We start from the raw sequence: 18,001 nt of genomic DNA, 5'->3' as shown, positions 1-18,001 counted from the left end.
ATGGGCAATAAATGCTGGCCTTGTCAGTGACGCCCACACCCTGTGACTGAATAAAAAAACACAATGGGTATATTTACATTGCAGACACTACATTGATCACAGAATGGTGCATGTTCCTGGGGCTTGGAGGGAAATAGATTCCTTTGGAGTTACAAATACTGTTTTCCTGACCTAAGAATTCTTTCTTTTTCACATTTACCCATGTAGATAAACATTTAATATTTTTTTCTTGCAAGGATTCAAATATTCTTTCTGCTGATGCTTTTTTGTGTACTTGCATTTGGTATTCACAACTTTACTGTGGACAGCAAAATAAACTATTGCAGCTTTAACACTACTATGTCTCTTTCAGATTGGTAAAAATATTGACATGTGGTTGTGGATGTTGAGTGCCAGTCGTGTTATGACCCGTGGAGAGGGTGACTGCAATGTGGTAAAGAGCAAGCACGGCAGCATTGAGGCTGACTTCAGTAGCTGGCAAGCCAAGTTCTTGAGCAGACTGCAAGTACTGTACAACGGGGGAAAGAAAGAGTGTGGCGGTAGCTGCAAAAAGGGGAAATGCAAGTCCAAAGAGAAGCACAAAGAGGAATCCAGTCAGAATGACGAAGTGCCAGAAGAGACGGAGGATCATAGTAGTGGAGAGGTAAATTAGAGCACATTAAAGGCACTCTACTGAGTGTACAGAATTGTAGTAAATGCTCACCTCACAACTCTGTCCTCCATCTTATGTTTGGTGGAGGATGGATTCAGCTTGCACCAGTAAACCGAGTGGTTTTCCATTTTCACAGAATCACTGCAAAATGTCTAACTTTTGGGTATGTAAGAAAGAAAGACTTGAATTTATATCACGCAGTACAGCCAATGAAGTACTGTTGGAGTGTAGTCACTGTTGTAATGTGGGAAATGTGGCAGCCAATTTGCACACAGCAACCTCCCACAAACAGTAATGTGATGATTAGATAAACTGTTTTTGTTATGTTGATTGAGGGATAAATATTGGCCAAGACACTGGGAGAACTCCCCTGCTCTTCTTCGAAACAGTGCCATGGGATCTTTTATGTCCACCTGAGAGCAGACAGGGCCTCAACCTAACGTCTCACCTGAAAAACGGCACCTCCGACAGTGCAGCACTCCCTTGGCACTGCACTGGAGTGTCGGCCTAGATTTATGTGGTCAAGGGAACAGCTCCGCAGGTCGGGAAGTAAAAGAGCTGAAGCGGCGGGCACTGGGACATCGTCCCCCCCCCCCCCCGCCCCCCCGACCTGCGAGAGAACAGCTCCGCGGGTCGGGAAGTAAGAGCTGGAGCGGCGTACCACTTCAACCTCCAGTGCGAGCTGCTCCAAGTGTGCGACAATTTTGAGATGAGAGACGAGGTGACGTCATCAAAACCCTGGTTGCTGTTTTTGGAGCGTGGGCAGGAACATCGGGAGGACTCAGGTACAGAGGAGGAGTGGGAAGGTCGGGGCGGATGAGCGGCAAGTGTTTATGGCGGAGGAGCGGTGAGAGATTGTGGTGGAGGTGAGACAGATGAGGGTACAGGGCCCAGAAGAGCAGATGGCCCAGGGGCAGCACGAGCCAGCCCACACTGCAGTGTGCGCGCTAGGTCCCTGCAGCAGAGCAGGTCTCCAGTCGTCTTGGTTAATCCTTGCCACTGAACCAAGACCTAACTCTGTCAAGCCCGTGTGATGGCTGGTGTGCAACGGTCACCACACGTTTAAAAAAAAAAAAAAATTCAAAAATTCACGCACAGGCATCTTCCACCCCCTCAATTGGAATTCAGGACTGGAACATCGGGCCCTTCATCGAAACACCTGTGAACTCGTGGGAGCAAGTCATCCTCGTTCGAGGGACCGCCTATGAGTGGGACTTGAACCCACAAGCTCCTGACTCAGGCAAGTGTGTTACCCACTGAGCCACAGCTGACTCTAGTAACTACATACTAAAGCCAGCTCACCCTAGTGTAGCTTGTGGATGTACAGGTCCTTTCCCTCCTTCTCCTCCCCACTCCCCTCAAAAATATGGGATAACGTGACCTCTCTCCAACTGTCCTGTGGTTTCTGTAATCAGTGTGCTGTATAGAAGACCATATAACCTCTAGCAAAAAAAAAAATGCAGTCACTTGTGCAGCGAGTGTCACATTACAGTGGGAGTTCACTATGCTCCTAAATTATCTCTAATACGTGGACTCTAGGAATAGGGAATAAATATTTGTAGCACTTTTTTAATGACTGCTGTCTCCTACAACATTGTTCAACATATTATCATTCCTAACTTGTTAGTTAAGGACATAAGAAATATGAGCAGGAGTAGGCCATTTGACTCCTCAAGCCTGCTCCGCCATTCAGTAAGATCATTATCTCAACTCCACTTTCCTGCACTATCCCCATATCCATTAATTCCCTTAATATCCAAAAATCTATCGATCTCTGTCTTAAGTATACTCAACGACTGAGCCTTCACAGTTCTCTGGGGTAGAAAATTCCAAAGATTCACCACCCTTTGAGTGAACAAATTTCTCCTCATCTTGGTCCTAAATGGCTGACCCCTGATTCTAGATTCCCCAGTCAGATCCTCCCTGCATCTACCATGTCAAGCCCTGTAAGAATTTTGTATGTTTCAATGATATCACCTGTCATTCTTCTAAACTCTAGAGAATATAGGCCTAGATTCCTCAATCTCTCCTCATAGGACAATCCCCCCATCCCTATGCCAAATACTGAAACTGAGTAATTTGATAAAATAATTTGGGGGTTGGGAGGTAAGGAGGAGACTCCTGGAATAAACTTCAAATGCAGTACCATCTAGTTGCCTGAATTGTTTTTACATCCTCCTTTCACATCTACTAAGCTCTGTTCCTTCCTGCCAATAGCTCAATGGAATCACTTCTAAAGTTAGCTTTTTCTTTTGTAAATACTTGGCGCAATTGAGTGCCTGATGGCATCACTAAACATTGGCACGATCAAGTGAGGCTCCAACAATAGTGGAGGAGGAGAAACTGTTGTTGGCCACTGAAGCACTCTCTCCCAAACCCGTGACATCGGTAGTGGGGAAAATGTTGGAATCAATTATTAAAGATGTAATAGCAGCGCATTTGGAAAGCAGTGACAGGATCGGTCCAAGTCAGCATGGATTTATGAAAGGGAAATCATGCTTGACAAATCTTCTAGAATTTTTTGAGGATATAATTAGTAGAGTGGACAAGGGAGAACCAGTGGATGTGGTGTATCTGGACTTTCAAAAGGCTTTTGACAAGATCCCACACAAGAGATTAGTGTGCAAAATTAAAGCACATGATACTGGGGGTAATGTATTGACGTGGATAGAGAACTGGTTGGCAGACAGGAAGCAAAGAGTAGGAATAAACGGGTCCTTTTCAGAATGGCAGGCAGTTACTAGTGGGGTACGGCAAGGTTCAGTGCTGGAACCCCAGCTCTTTACAATATACATTAATGATTTTAGGTGAAGGAATTGAATGTAACATCTCCAAGTTTGCAGATGACACTAAGCTGGGTGGCGGTGTGAGCTGTGAGGAGGATGCTAAGAGGCTGCAGAGTGACTTGGACAGGTTAGGTGAATGGGCAAATGCATGGCAGATGCAGTATAATGTGGATAAATGTGAGGTTATCCACTTTGGTGCCAAAAACAGGAAGATAGAATATTATCTGAATGGTGACAGATTAGGAAAAGGGGAGGTGCAACGAGACTTGGGTGTCATGGTACATCAGTCATTGAAAGTTGGCATGCAGGTACAGCAGGCGGTGAAGAAGGTAAATGGCATGTTGGCCTTCATAGTGAGAGGATTTGAGTATAGGAGCAGGGAGGTCTTACTGCAGTTGTACATGGTCTTGGTGAGACCACACCTTGAATATTGTGTACAGTTTTGGTCTCCTAATCTGAGGAAGGACATTCTTGTTATGGAGGGAGTGCAGCGAAGGTTCGCCAGACTGATTCCCGGGATGGTAGGACTGACATATGAAGAAAGACTGGATCGACTAGATTTATATTCACTGGAGTTTAGAAGAATGAGAGGGGATCGCATAGAAACATATAAAATTCTGACGGGATTGGACAGGTTAGATGCAGGAAGAATGTTCGCGATGTTGGGGAAGTCGAACCGGGGTCTAAAGGTAAGGGGAAAGCCATTTAGGACTGGGATGAGGAGAAACTTCTTCACTCAGAAAATTGTGAACCTGTGGAATTCTCTACCACAGAAAGTTGTTGAGGCCAGTTCGTTAGATATATTCAAAAGGGAGTTAGATGTGGCCCTTACGGCTAAAGGGATGAAGGGGTTTGGAGAGAAAGCAGGAATGGGGTACAAAAGTTGCAAAAATGATCAGCCAGGATCATATTGAATGGTGGTGCAAGCTCGAAGGGCCGAATGGCCTACTCCTGCATCTATTTTCTATGTTTCTATAACCCCGAGAGGACTGACCTTATTTATTACTGAAGGTAAGGGAAACACTGTAGTTGAGGACAGTCCCTGCACCCCAACCTTCTGTCCAATGGACTACAGGAGTGGCGTGGGTCATCTGCAGGCTACCAACAGAGGCAGTGCCAAACCACTATTGGCCTAGAAGCCCTGGACCACAAACACTCAGCAGTCCCAGACCGCTGACTTGAACCATTGACAGTGCCCACGTTTTGGTCCTGTTAACCACAACTCAGACCATGACTACGACCCATCCCGCAGATCACCTCTTCACCTCTTCACCTCTTCTTTGGCTCCTAAGCGAGGCGAACTCTCGATTCCTAACTGCAGGGAATGCCTTGGCCCCACTTGCTGGGCAGATTCTGCACTTTTTCCTTTGGTCATCATTTAGACCACAGAATTTTATCTGAGATCAGTTTTCTTCTAAATAATATTTCATTTAACTATGTACAGCTTGGGTTTGTAGCTGTAACTTCAATCTATCTCCTTTGTCCATTAAGATGAACGTACATGGCCCTTCGGTCCCCCATTTAAAATGTTCATCCTTTTGCTCAACTCCATTCGTAGCCTCAGTCATCCTTATTTTTGTAACTTTCTCCAGTCCTACATTGCCTCCCCCCACCCAAACCCTTGCCGTCCGATTCTGGCGTCGGCATCCCCCGCTCCCTTTGCCTCATACTGCAGCCGTGCCTTCATCCACCTAGACCGCATGTTCTGGAATTTCCTCCCTGTACTCTTCTGCTTCACCATATGTGGAGCCAATACAAATGCTGTGGTATTGACCAGTGTGGCAGGGAAGAAATGCAACAGGCTGCAACGAATGAGATGCAGCAACAATCACTCTGGCGTTCTATCAACTTGCACCTTATCACGTCCTCGGGGAAATCCGAAAGCAGATTACAAATTTCTAAGTGCAGTCACTATTGCTGTGTTCACAAATGTCCCGCTCATCCATCACCCTCGTCCTTGCTGTGATCTTGGGATCTTGGACTAATAGTCCTTTGGTGCTGCCTTGCTGTTGGTGGTAATGGCTGCATCTCGTCCTTTTGCAATTCTTCGCTACCACACTGGTCAATACCGCCAGTATTTTCAAATTCCCCTTTGGTAGGGCATTAAAAACGAGGCTTATTATCCTGAGAATTAATTTTTTAAAAAAAGGATTCTTTTCAATCTCCAATTTGAGTGGCATTCTGATGGGAATGAAAAGCCAGTTAAAGAAAATTTAAAAATGAGCATTTCTTAAACCCAGCATTGGTGAGGTCCAATAAATTCAGGTTGTTATAGCTAGTGCTTGTTAAATATTTAATTCATTGCATGGAGCATTTTGAGACATAACATGATAACGCACTATATCAATGCAAATGGTCTCACTGAATTAGGTCTCACTGAATTAAGTCTCACTTTTGTTTGAATCAGTGCCCACCATTGACCCTGTCAGAGACACATTGGATCAGCATATGCATGGTTGACCATTGTAACTACACACCATCAATTAAGACCAGTTGACTTACAAAGTACTTACGGTTTTGTGTTCTTTGTTGGCAGATCTTCTGCCAGTTGTTGAAATAGACCAACGAAGCTGAAAATTCTGTAACAACTCTGGCATTTAAACTTTGTTGTGCGGTGAATATGTTGCATTGCAGCTCGCTGTCTGTGGATACTGTTCTCTCTGTGTACCTGCTTTGAATTTGTTTCATGCAGATGCTTGCTTCAGGTCAAGTGTTTACAACCCATCAGTCACGGCAATAATAAACAATAGGGGTGATTTCCTGATCCAGTGCTCTCAGCATCTTGGGAATCGTAGGTGCAGTCTTCTACATTGGTCACATTCTTTTTTAAATTGAGTGCATTTTGGGGAGATATTTTCATTACATATTAGACAGAATGTGATCTCGATCGGCAGCATGGAGAGAAGTTCTTAACTGAGAGGTATGTAATCAGTGGGCCAAATTTTGCTATAGCAGTGCATCTAGTGGCATCTGCCTTTAGCTAGACTTGTCCTTGCACGATTCACTTTTTAAATACTTTGCGTGATAAGTTGCTGAAAGTGCGAGCTCATAATGGCGCAGCGAGGGAATGGGGCGTCTGGGACCTGGGTGAACAGGGCAACCAATTCTGTATCTCCTTAACCAATCAGATTAAAAGATTGTGAAGTTAGCAGCACAAAATCTGAAAAGCAAGTATAAATTAGAGTGGGTGAATTTAATATCAAATCGGGTAAAGAAAGAGAAGTAAAAAGGGGGAAAGAAAGATTGGATTAAAAGCGAGGGGGAAAAAAAGAGACAAAGGAAAAAGAAAAAGAAAAATGTTCTAATATTTAATTTGACATTTGTAAAATCTCCAACAGCAGTTAATACTTGAACTGAGAATCCACACTTGCAATAGTTAATTTTCAGTGCCAGAAAGGTTGACTGGGAGTAATGAACAGTTATCTCGTCGTTATAAGGGTACTTGAACTGAAATGGACAAGATTATGATTCTATTTAACTTTCTGTGGTGAGTTTAGTTCGTATCCACCACACAAATACAGCAACTTCACGCCGTTCAATGTATTTCAATGGGGAGCCAGACAGTGAGATACATTTGTCGCGAAGCTAATGATGGAGTGGTGCAACTTGAATGGCAACTTTTGGATTTTGTGTTTGATCGTGCTTGAAGTTACTGTACTATTTGCACCTAAATAGCGGAGAGTGCTGTTAGCCTCACCATTATTGTGAGAGGAAAATCTGAGCCAGTGAGTGAGAACATGTGCTACTGAAACTGACTTGAACAGGAATGGGGACAAAACATGTGGCTTCTCGTCCAGTTTTAGTTAGAACCCAATTCTCCACACAGATTGAGAGTTCTCTGCCATGTGGGAAAGAGAATGTGGTATCTATATACCATGGGTAGATCCTAGATTCAAATACACTTGTAACACATTGCTGTGTGTGATGTTATTACTCGGGTCCCTCCATTGGATAAATTCTGTGTCTACTGAGTGCCTTGATTTATATCTTTGTGGAGTTATTTCTTTGCCCTGATTTATCACCTCCTCCATATATTTACCAGTAGTTTCGACACATTGTTAACAATCCTCTGTGACTTTAACCCCAATTCCGTAGCTGACCAATTGCATGCTTATTGTGGGGTTTTGTGTATGAACTGGAAGTATATTAATTTGGTAAACTGGAATGCTTGAAATGAGATTTTAACAAAAGTTGCTGTCAGTGAGGAGAGACTTGATGTATGACAATCACTACTGGTTTGTTTGTTTGTATGATCTAGAGTTAACTTTGGTTGATTTTGATGAGTCTTATTCTCACCTTTTGACTTGCTCTTAATCTCTTCCAGGAAGAGCTGTTTGAGACGACCAGCGAAGAAGAATCTGGTGCGGAAGATGGTGCAGAAGCTGCTTCTGTCATTGATGTAGAGGACCTGGGCAATGTTATGAACAACATGAAACGAGCAAAGGTATGGGCCTATTTATCACAGTGATAGGTACTGATACAATCAACCAAGGTTGTCCTCAATCAATCAGAGCCCGGATGCAAAATTAAATGGAGGTTCAGGAAGACTGGATTTAATGAATTGCTTTCAGCACAAAATGTAGATTGCCTTCATTTTTATGTTGCCGTTTCTCTGTCTGTTGTGTAAAGTGGCCCTGGCATAATTTTTCATTCATGATTTTTGAAATTCTGAGATTTGTGTTATTCGTTGATAAATGAAACACTTGATAGAAAGCTGACGTTTAAAAAGAATTGTTCCAGACAGATTAAAGGAATTTTTAAAAATAAGCTTTGTAATGGCCTTATCCTTGAGTTTTCCCATTGAAAGTCCCAAGTAAAAATCTTCCTACAGACTTTCCCATTTTAAATGTGTCCAAAACTGTTAGGCTTGTCTGTAACCTTTGCCTTTCACGCTGTCACTTTAAGAGGATTGCCAATATTATTCTGAGCTTTGAGGTGTAACACTGGACACATCACAGAGAAGTATTGAAAAGCTGCTTGGCCTGCCACCTAATATTAAGACTCAGCTGCTTGATTCACCCTATGGGTGAGCTGCTTGATTCACCCTATGGGTGAGCTGCTTTCTTCCATGGGAGAAATGTTTTTAAAAGCTATCATGCATACGTTGGCAAAAGATAAGTCATTTTGTGTATCACTGTTGAGCCCCCTTTTTATTTTGCTCCTCCAACACCAATATTTGCTCATCCATTAAGCCCATTTGTTCTTTGGTCTAATTTAATTGTATCCCAATTCTCTTTATTTTCCATGTATTGGTTAAGGAGCCTTACAGATTGGAATGTGCTTGTCAGTATCACCTTGCCTTCACCTTCACCAGTAGCACCTAGCAGGAATACAAATTAAATGCATATACAAGTATGCGTATAACATCGTCTTTATGGAGATAAGAACAATCAATGCCAGTTGTACATTATTCACAGAAAAACTAACAGCTGTGAACAGCATTGACTTTTTCAATCACTGTAAATCAGTTGTACATTACATGGTGCAACAATAATAATATTTGTGACTAGTTTTAGTTAGTGGCTGCCCCTGTAAAAACAGTCACTGTATAAAGCAGTGTCAGGTACAAGAAGATCGGCGAACTGAAACTTGACAGGAAAGGACAAGAGAGCCCAGTTAACTCCCGTAGTCAGGAAAGATTGTAAGTAAAAGACTGGTTAGCTTGTGAGTCTTGTTACTTTGTCTACTCGATGCTTTCTATTGTAGCTATTCACTGCCAGATTATTTTATTTTTAATTGTTTAATTCATTAAAAAAATTAAGTCAATGGTTGATATCTTAATATCATAAACTAAACTAAATGCTTTATATCTTAAACTAAAAAAAAAATGATCAGATTCAATGCTCCAATGCTTTCAAAGTGGGAACTTATGGAAGTTTAAGGTAGTTCAGCACCTCTTCTGTCAATTACCAAACCGAGATTGCTTTACGTTTTCTTGGGCACATTATTGAAAAGTTACCCAGATCTCGAGGCAAGAATAGACATGGATGTGTGGAGATTGGGACTAATGTTTGAAGGCCATCTAAGATATTAGAGCTGAAATAATATTGGGCAAAAATGTAGCACCTGGTACAATATCGCCATTGTTATAAAACAATTTATCCTTTGACTCACAGTGACCCATGCCAAGGGAGCTCTGTAAAATAAAAGTCGTGTGGCACAGATTCACAAGCATTCCTTTTCCTTTGCAAAAGAAAATCACCAGTATTCTATTATCATAACTAAATTTGCAGTTGTAGTTTCAAACAAGAATAGTTTTCCCTAATTCTGCACCATATCATTCAAAATATTGGCCCAGATTTTGTGGTCAGCAGTGAATGAACGGTGCTTGTCGTTCATTACACTTGCACACTTGCTCACAGACTTTCTGTGGGCTTTTGCACTGGAACTTGCGGCGTTCACTACAGGGGATCTGTGTGAACAGGGTGAGCAACTGTGTATCTTGTTAACCAATCAGATTGAAGAATCCTTACTGAGCCACGCAGCGCCTGAACCAAAAAGTGTCAGTTAGAATAGTTAATCATGTGCAGAAAGCGAAATAATAGAGAGAAAGAAAGATGGGATTAAGAGAGAGTCAAAAGGTCAGAAAAATAGTAAAAACTAAAAATTATTTACTTTCTAAAATGTTTTATTTTTAAGATCTCCAACATTAGAATCTGAAGGACTTCACATTTGTAAAATTACATTTTCAGTGCCAGAGAGGTTGTTACCAGTAATTAAGACTTATCACGCCGCTAAAAAACTCACTTACACTGGAATGAACAAGCCCTAAGTTTAGTGGGTATCAATCACACATGTACTGCAACTTCATGCCATTCCATGTGTTTGAATGCTGAGTCTCGCGCCGAGATACTGGTATAGCGAAGCTTCTGGAGGAAGAGGGCAAATCGGATAGCAACTTCCTGATTTCCACGTTTAATTACATGTGTGGTCATGGGAAGTTGTTGTCCGATTTACTCTTAGTAAAGGGGAGCATTGATAACCTCACCATTATTTTTAGTGCAAAGTTCGGGCCATTGTAATTGCAGGGGTCCCAGAACAGATTCTTGTGTGATAACAATGGTTTACCTTCTGTCCAGACACAGCACTTTCCACCCTTTAATCTCAATCAGTCAAAAGCAATTTATCAACTATTCCATGAGTCTTAAATTTCCTTGTTAAAAAATCCAGCGAATCTAGATTTACTATATTATTTTTGACCACTTTCTTAGTTATTCTCAAGGAATTCCAGTAGGCTTGTCAAGTTTGCTCTATTGCTTCTAAAACCCATACTTTTGATAGCTGTGTTCTTTAAATGTTGATTTGTAGAGTATTGTTGAATACAGTCCAGCATTTTCCCCTCTAAGTCCCCAGGCCTGGATGAAATGTATCCCTAGGATGTTAAGTGAAGCAAAAGAGGAAATAGTAGAGGCTTTGGCCATCATTTTCCAGTCTTCTCTTGCTTCAGGTGTATTGCCAGAGGATTGGAGGACTGCTAATGCGGTACCTTTGTTTAAGAAGGGAGAAAGGGATAGACCGAATAATTACAGGCCAGTCAGCCTAACCTCAGTTGTGGGAAAATTATTGGAAAAAGTCCTGAAGGACAGGATAAATCTACATTTAGAAAAACACGGGTTAATCAGGGACAGTCAGCATGGATTTGTTAAGGGAAAGTCGTGTCTGACTAACGTGATTGAATTTTTCGAGGAGGTAACCAGGAGGGTCGATGAGGGCAGTGTGTATGACGTAATATATATGGATTTTAGCAAAGTTTTTGATAAGGTCCCACATGCAGACTGGTCACGAAAGTAAAAGTCCATGGGATCCAGGGCAAAGTGTCAAGTTGGATCCAAAATTGGCTCAGAGGCAGGAAGCAAAGGGTAATGGTTGATGGGTGTTTTTGTGACTGGAAGGATGTTTCCAGTGGGTTCCGCAGGGCTCAGTGCTAGGTCCCTTGCTTTTTGTGGTATACATCAATGATCTAGACTTGACCATAGCGGGTATGATTAAGAAGTTTGCAGATGATACTAAAATTGGCTGTGTGGTTGATAATGAAGAAGAAAGCTGTAGACTGCAGGGAGATATCAATCAACTGGTCAGGTGAGCAGAGCAGTAGCAAATAGAATTTAATCCAGAGAAGTGTGAGGTAATGCATTTGGGGAGGGCTAACAAGGAAAGGGAATACACATTAAAGGTAGGACAATGAGAAGTGTAGAGGAACAAAGGGACCTTGGAGTGCAGGTCCACAGATCCCTGAAGGTAGCAGGCTAGGTGGATAAGATGGTTAAGAAGGCATATGGACTGCTTGCCTTTATTAGCCGAGGCATAGAATCTAAGAGCAGGGGGGTTATGCTTGAAGGTTAGGCCACAGCTGGAGTACTGCGTGCAGTTCCGGCTATCGCGTTACAGGAAGGACATGATTGCACTGGAGAGAAAATTATGAGTGGCCTAGATATAGTGGATAGAAAGGGCCTATTTCCCTTAGCAGAGGGGTCAACAACCAGGGCGCATAAATTTAAAGAAATTGGCAGAAGGTTTAGAGGGGATTTGAGGGGAAATATCTTCACGCAGAGGGTTGTGGGGGTCTGGAACTCCCTGCCGGAAAGGGTGGTAGAGGCAGAAACCCTCACCACATTTAAAAAATACTTGGATGTGCACTTGAAGTGCAGTAACCTACAGGGCTACGGACCTAGAGTTGGAAAGTGGGATTAGGCTGGATAGCCTCTTGTTGGCCGGCATAGACACGATGGGCCGAAATGGTCTCCTTCCGTGCTGTAAAGGTTTATGATTCTGTGGATGTTAGGCTAACTGGTCTGTGATTCCTAGGTTCAAGCTGCGCTCCTGTTTTGAATATTGGAACTACATTTGCCATCTTCCAGTCCTTGAGTATTTCTCCAGGATTTAAGGAACTCTTGGAAAAATATCCTCCTTTAATTCCTTGAGGATTTTAGGATGTATGTCATCTGCCCCAAGAGTTTTGTGAATATTTGATCCCTTCCAGATTCTGCATGACACTATTTTTATCCAATTCCATATGTTATGGGTCACTTTGCCTCATTTACCATGTGTGGAATGTACCCACAGGGCTAGACTTTCCACTATGGTCGCTTTGGGCGATATTTCCGACCTTAGTGCTTTTTTTATTTTTCAGGATCGCTGGAATATCGCCCATTTTTAAAAGCGTTAGTTTTGTTTTATAATTTGGGCGATACCTTAGCGATGTGAAATGGGCCTTAGCGATGTATTCAGTCGTGCAAGGCTGGCGTCCATATCAACGGTCGTTCTGTGCATGCACGTTTTTTTTCAGGCAAAGAACTTTTCCCACAGGGGGTTGTCAGAGAGAACAGGGGATCTGGTCCCCATCAATAACATTATAGAACCTTTCTTTTATTCTAGCCCCTGTTGCTTTATAAAATAAAAGCTATCAGCCAACTGAGGTGAACTCCATTTCCTTCCTCATGGGATGACATACCCTAGTTCTGCTTCTACTTGTACTGTGGACCAGAGGGAGAAAAAATCCATGATTAATATTAACCCTGACATTACAGCAATGTACTTGTATGTAACTTTTCTCATTTTATTCTCCCATCTCTATTCTGCAGCATGTGATTAGTGATCAATACTGGTTGAGAACTTACAGGCCCTATCATAATAAATCGCTATATTTGTCCTCAACAAATACTAATATGATTAGATGATTGGCAAGAGTCAAAATGGCCCTTAAAATCACTCAAATTGATTCTCCACAAGCACTTGAAGCAGTCTTTTACTTCGGATCCTCCCCGTAGTGCCGAGTTATTGCAGCTTTTCTTCAGCGTCTTTTTAGGCCAGCGATCATTTGGGCGAATTGTGGAGGAACTGCCGAAAGTAGCGCTCGGCGATAGCTTGGGCCATAATTGGGCGCAATTTTCCATTATAAACACTGTTCTCGACCTTGCACGAGGATGACGTCATTTTTTTTAAAAAAAGTAGGCCGGGCGATGCAGCTCATTCCTGTATGCCGAAAGTTGTGCCGGCGATAAATGGGCTATAATCAGGCGCTAGTTTCCAATTTTCAGCAAATATGAGCGAAAGCCTGCATCTCAGCGCTTATATGGGCGTTAAATGGATGATGTGCCGAAAGTTTGCCTTTGATCAGTGCAGTGAAAACTACAGAAATACTCGAGCATTTTAAGCTTTGGGAAGGTTTTTCGCATTTAAGATTTTTATTCTCCCCGATCCTTCCAAAAATCAAACAAAATATAAATTCCAAACTTGAAGGAGTTCCTAATGCAAAAAATGTCTATATTAAAACTGGCAATTGAACTAAGACAGTGAATAATGCATTTGTAGTTTCAGAGCTAGTAAACTTTGCAGATTGTTTAATGAATTCCATCAAACTTTTCTGGCGAGTGTTAAACACAGCAACATTTCTTGACAACCTGTCTGGAAAAAACCTGAATCAAAGTAATGACTGACATTTCTCCATTGATTCATAGTGCTGACAGAGGCAGTAAGAGAACCAGCTTTGTCACTGAGGTAGAAGAACATGTCGCTTGTCAAATATGGCCAGTAGTCTACTTATCTTGTGTTGTCTTTCTTGGCTGTTTAGTGGTTAGATCTCTGGTCACGATGGCTGTGTTCAGTTGTGTCCCGATAAACTCTATAAGCATGCGACTTTAGTTGCTATGAACAAAGATACTGTGCTAATAAATATGTTTATAACAATTATCTGCCTGTTGATATCCAATCTGTGTCACTAACTTGTTGTGCCTGGAGATGTTCACCAAAAAAATCTGCCTGTTCTTTTTACTGGATGATGCTTGAAGCTAATAAATTCAGAAATCTATAAATAACTCCCTAATGCATCAAATATTGGTGAAGTTCTCTGTGCAGTTTTAATAAATGGATTGCAGATTGAGATTTGTTTTGTTTCCTTGTACAATGCCAATACTCTCTCTGGACTCGAGGTGGTGCTGTTACTCCTACAAACTCCCGTCTCCCAGCTCGGTTTTCCCTGACACCAGGTGGTGCTGCTGCTCCTTTCCTCGGCCTGCTTTTGGCCCTCAAGAAATTTTAAAGTAGGAATTTAGGCAGAAATAAAAGTTGACAAAATGTAAGTTTTATTAACTTTTATTTCCTCTTGTGTTTTTCCCATCCCTGCTCACCATCCTTTGCAGACCCTAGGCTCTCCTCTTTCTGCTGACACCCCATCCCCCTATTTTTTCACTGCTTTGGGTGTCTTACCTTGGACACTTGCTACCTCCTGACCAGGTTTTGCTCTTTGTGAGTTGCAACAGGAACTGGCAACTCTTCCCCCTGCCATCTTGGGCCTTGGGCTTCTGGCACTAAGCTGGAAAACCAGCAATTATTTATTTAGAGTGCTTTATAGTTCTACACTCTATTCATAATGTTTGACCGTTTAAGGGTTAGGCTGATTGGGGGAGGAGTGGGATAAGGAGGAGATAATTTTGCATAGTGGGGTGAGGCTGGGGTAGCAAGATGGATAGTGGGTATTGGGTCATTGCAAGGATGGGGAGAGAGGTGACAAGCAAGCCATGAGATAGTGCTGGGAAGGGGAGGGGATAGGATAGGAGAGTGATAGAAACATAGAAAATAGGTGCAGGAATAGGCCATTCGGCCCTTCGAACCTGCACCACCATTCAATAAGGTCATGGCTGATCATTCCCTCAGTACCCCTTTCCTGCTTTCTCTCCATACCCCTTGATCCCCTTAGCCGTAAGGGCCATATTTAACCCTCTTGAATATATCCAATGGACTGGCATCAACAACTCTCTGTGGCAGGGAATTCCACAGGTTAACAACTCTCTGAGTGAAGAAGTTTCTCCTCATCTCAGTCCTAAATGGCCTACCCCTTATCCTAAGACGGTGTCCCCTGGTTCTGGACTTCCCCAACATCGAGAACATTCTACCCGCATCTAACCTGTCCCGTCCCGTCAGAATTTTATATGTTGCTATGAGATCCCCCCTCATCCTTCTAAACTCCAATGTATAAAGGCCCAGTTGATATATGTCAGTCCTGCCATCCCAGGAATCAGTCTGGTGAACCTTTGCTGCACTCCCTCAATAGCAAGAACGTCCTTCCTCAGATTAGGAGACCAAAACTGAACACAATATTCCAGGTGAGGCCTCACCAAGACCCTGTACAACTGCAGTAAGACCTCCCTGCTCCTATACTCAAATTCCCTAGCTATGAAGGTCAACATACCATTTGCCGCCTTCAATGCCTGCTGTACCTTTATGCCAACTTTCAATGACTGATGAACCATGACACCCAGGTCTTGTTGCACCTCCCCTTTTCCTAATCTGCTGCCATTCAGATAATCTGTCTTCGCGTTTTTGCCCCCAAAGTGGATAACCTCACATTTATCCACATTATACTGCATCTGCCATGCATTTGCCCACTCACCTAACCTGTCCAAATCACCGTGCAGCCTCCTAGCGTCCCCCTCACAGCACATGCCGCCACCCAGTTTAGTGTCATCTGCAAACTTGGAGATATTACACTCAATTCCTTCATCCAAATCATTGATGTATATTGTAAAGAGCTGGGGTCCCAGTACTGAGCCCTGCAGCACCCGACTAGTCACTGCTTGCCATTCTGAAAAGGACCCGTTTATCCAGACTCTCTGCTTCCTGTCTGCTAACCAGTTCTCTATCCACATCAGTATATTACCCCCAATACCATGTGCTTTGATTTTGCACACCAGTCTCTTGTGTGGAACCTTGTCAAAAGCCTTTTGAAAGTCCAAATGCACCACATCCACTGGTTCTCCCTTGTCCACTCTATTAGTTACATCCTCAAAAAATTCCAGAAGATTTGTCAAGCATGCTTTCCCCTTCATAAATCCATGCTGACTTGGATCAATCCTATCACTGCTTTCCAAATATGCTGCTATTTCATCCTTAAAAATTAATTCCAACATTTTCCCCACTACTGATGTCAAGCTAACCAGTCTAGAATTACCTGCTTTCTCGCTCCCTCCCTTTTTAAAAAGTGGTGTTACATTAGCTACCCTCCAGTCCATAGGAACTGATCCAGAGTGAATAGACTGTTGGAAAATGATCACCAATGCATCCACTATTTCTAGTGCCACTTCCTTACATACTCTGGGATGCAGACTATCAGGCTCCGGGGATTTATCGGCCTTCAATCCCATCAATTTCCCGAACACAATTTCCCGCCTAATAAGAATATCCTTCAGTTCCTCCTTCTCACTAGACCCTCGGTCTCCTAGTATTTCCGAAGGTTATTTGTGTCTTCCTTCGAGAGGACAGAACCAAAATATTTGTTCAATTGGTCTGCATTTCTTTGTTCCCCATTATAAATTCATCTGAATCCGACTGCAAGGGACCTACGTTTGTCTTCACTAATCTTTTTCTCTTCACATAACCATAGAAGCTTTTGCAGTCAGTTTTTATGTTCCCGTCAAGCATCTTCTCATACTCTATTTTACCCCTCTTAATTATAACCTTTGTCCTCCTCTGCTGAATTCTAAATTTCTCCATGTCCTCAGGTTTGTTGCTTTTGCTGGCCAATTTATCTGCCTCTTCCTTGGATTTAACACTATCCTTAATTTCCCTTGTTAGCCACGGTTAGCCACCTTCCTTATTTTATTTTTACTCCAGACAGGGATGTACAATTGCTGAAGTTCATCCATATGATCTTTAAATGTTTGCCATTGCCTATCCACCGTCAACCCTTTAAGTATCATTTGCCTTTCTATTCTAGCCAATTCGCGCCTCAAACCATCGAAGTTACCTTTCCTTAAGTTCAGAACCCTAGTTTCTGAATTAACTGTGTCCCTCTCCATCTTAATAAAGAATTCTACCATGTTATGATCACTCTTCCCCAAGGGGCCTCGCACAACAAGATTGCTAATTAGTCCTTTCTCATTACACATCACCCAGTCTAGGATGGCCAGCTCCCTGGTTGGTTCCTCAACATATTGGTCTAGAAAACCATCCCTAATACACTCCAGGAAATCCTCCTCCACCGCATTGCTACCAGTTTGGTTAGCCCAATCAATATGTAGATTAAAGTCCCCCATGATAACTGCTGTACCTTTATTGCATGCATCCCTAATTTCTTGATTGATGCTGTCCCCAACCTTACTACTACTGTTTGGTGGTCTGTACACAATTCCCACTAGCGTTTTCTGCCCCATTGGTATTCCGTAGCTCCACCCATACCGATTCCACATCATCCAAACTAATGTCCTTTCTTACTATTGCATTAATTTCCTCTTTAACCAGCAATGTCACCCGCCTCCTTTTCCTTTCTGTCTATCCTTCCTAAATGTTGAATACCCCTGCATGTTGAGTTCCCAGCCTTGGTCACCCTGGAGCCATGTCTCCGTGATGCCAATTACATCATATCCGTTAACTGCTATCTGCGCAGTTAATTCGTCCACCTTATTCCGAATACTCCTTGCATTGAGGCACAGAGCCTTCAGGTTTGTCTTTCTAACACACTTTGCCCCTTTAGAATTTTGGTGTAATGTGGCCCTTTTTGCTTTTTGCCTGAGGTTTCTCTGCCCTCCACTTTTACTTTTCTTTCTATCTTTTGCTTCTGTCCCCATTC

The 18,001-nt window shown here is 42.6% G+C and overlaps 1 protein-coding gene across 1 annotated transcript in view; it reads left to right on the top strand.

The window, feature by feature from the left end:
- Positions 1-334: 334 nt before the first annotated feature.
- Positions 335-18,001, top strand: part of tyw1 (tRNA-yW synthesizing protein 1 homolog (S. cerevisiae)) — a 202,336-nt gene continuing 184,669 nt past the window's right edge. Inside the window, exons 1-2 of the mRNA XM_070857215.1 lie at positions 335-643; positions 7,763-7,882. Of these exons, the coding sequence (XP_070713316.1) occupies positions 371-643; positions 7,763-7,882 (393 nt within the window). The 5' untranslated portion in view covers positions 335-370. The remainder of the gene's footprint in view (positions 644-7,762; positions 7,883-18,001) is intronic.

Source organism: Pristiophorus japonicus, chromosome 16 (assembly GCF_044704955.1).
Source record: "Pristiophorus japonicus isolate sPriJap1 chromosome 16, sPriJap1.hap1, whole genome shotgun sequence".
NCBI classification, from domain to species: Eukaryota; Metazoa; Chordata; class Chondrichthyes; family Pristiophoridae; genus Pristiophorus; species Pristiophorus japonicus.
The sequence above is the reverse complement of the archived record's forward strand: the minus strand, read 5'-3'. Positions and strand labels throughout refer to the sequence as shown.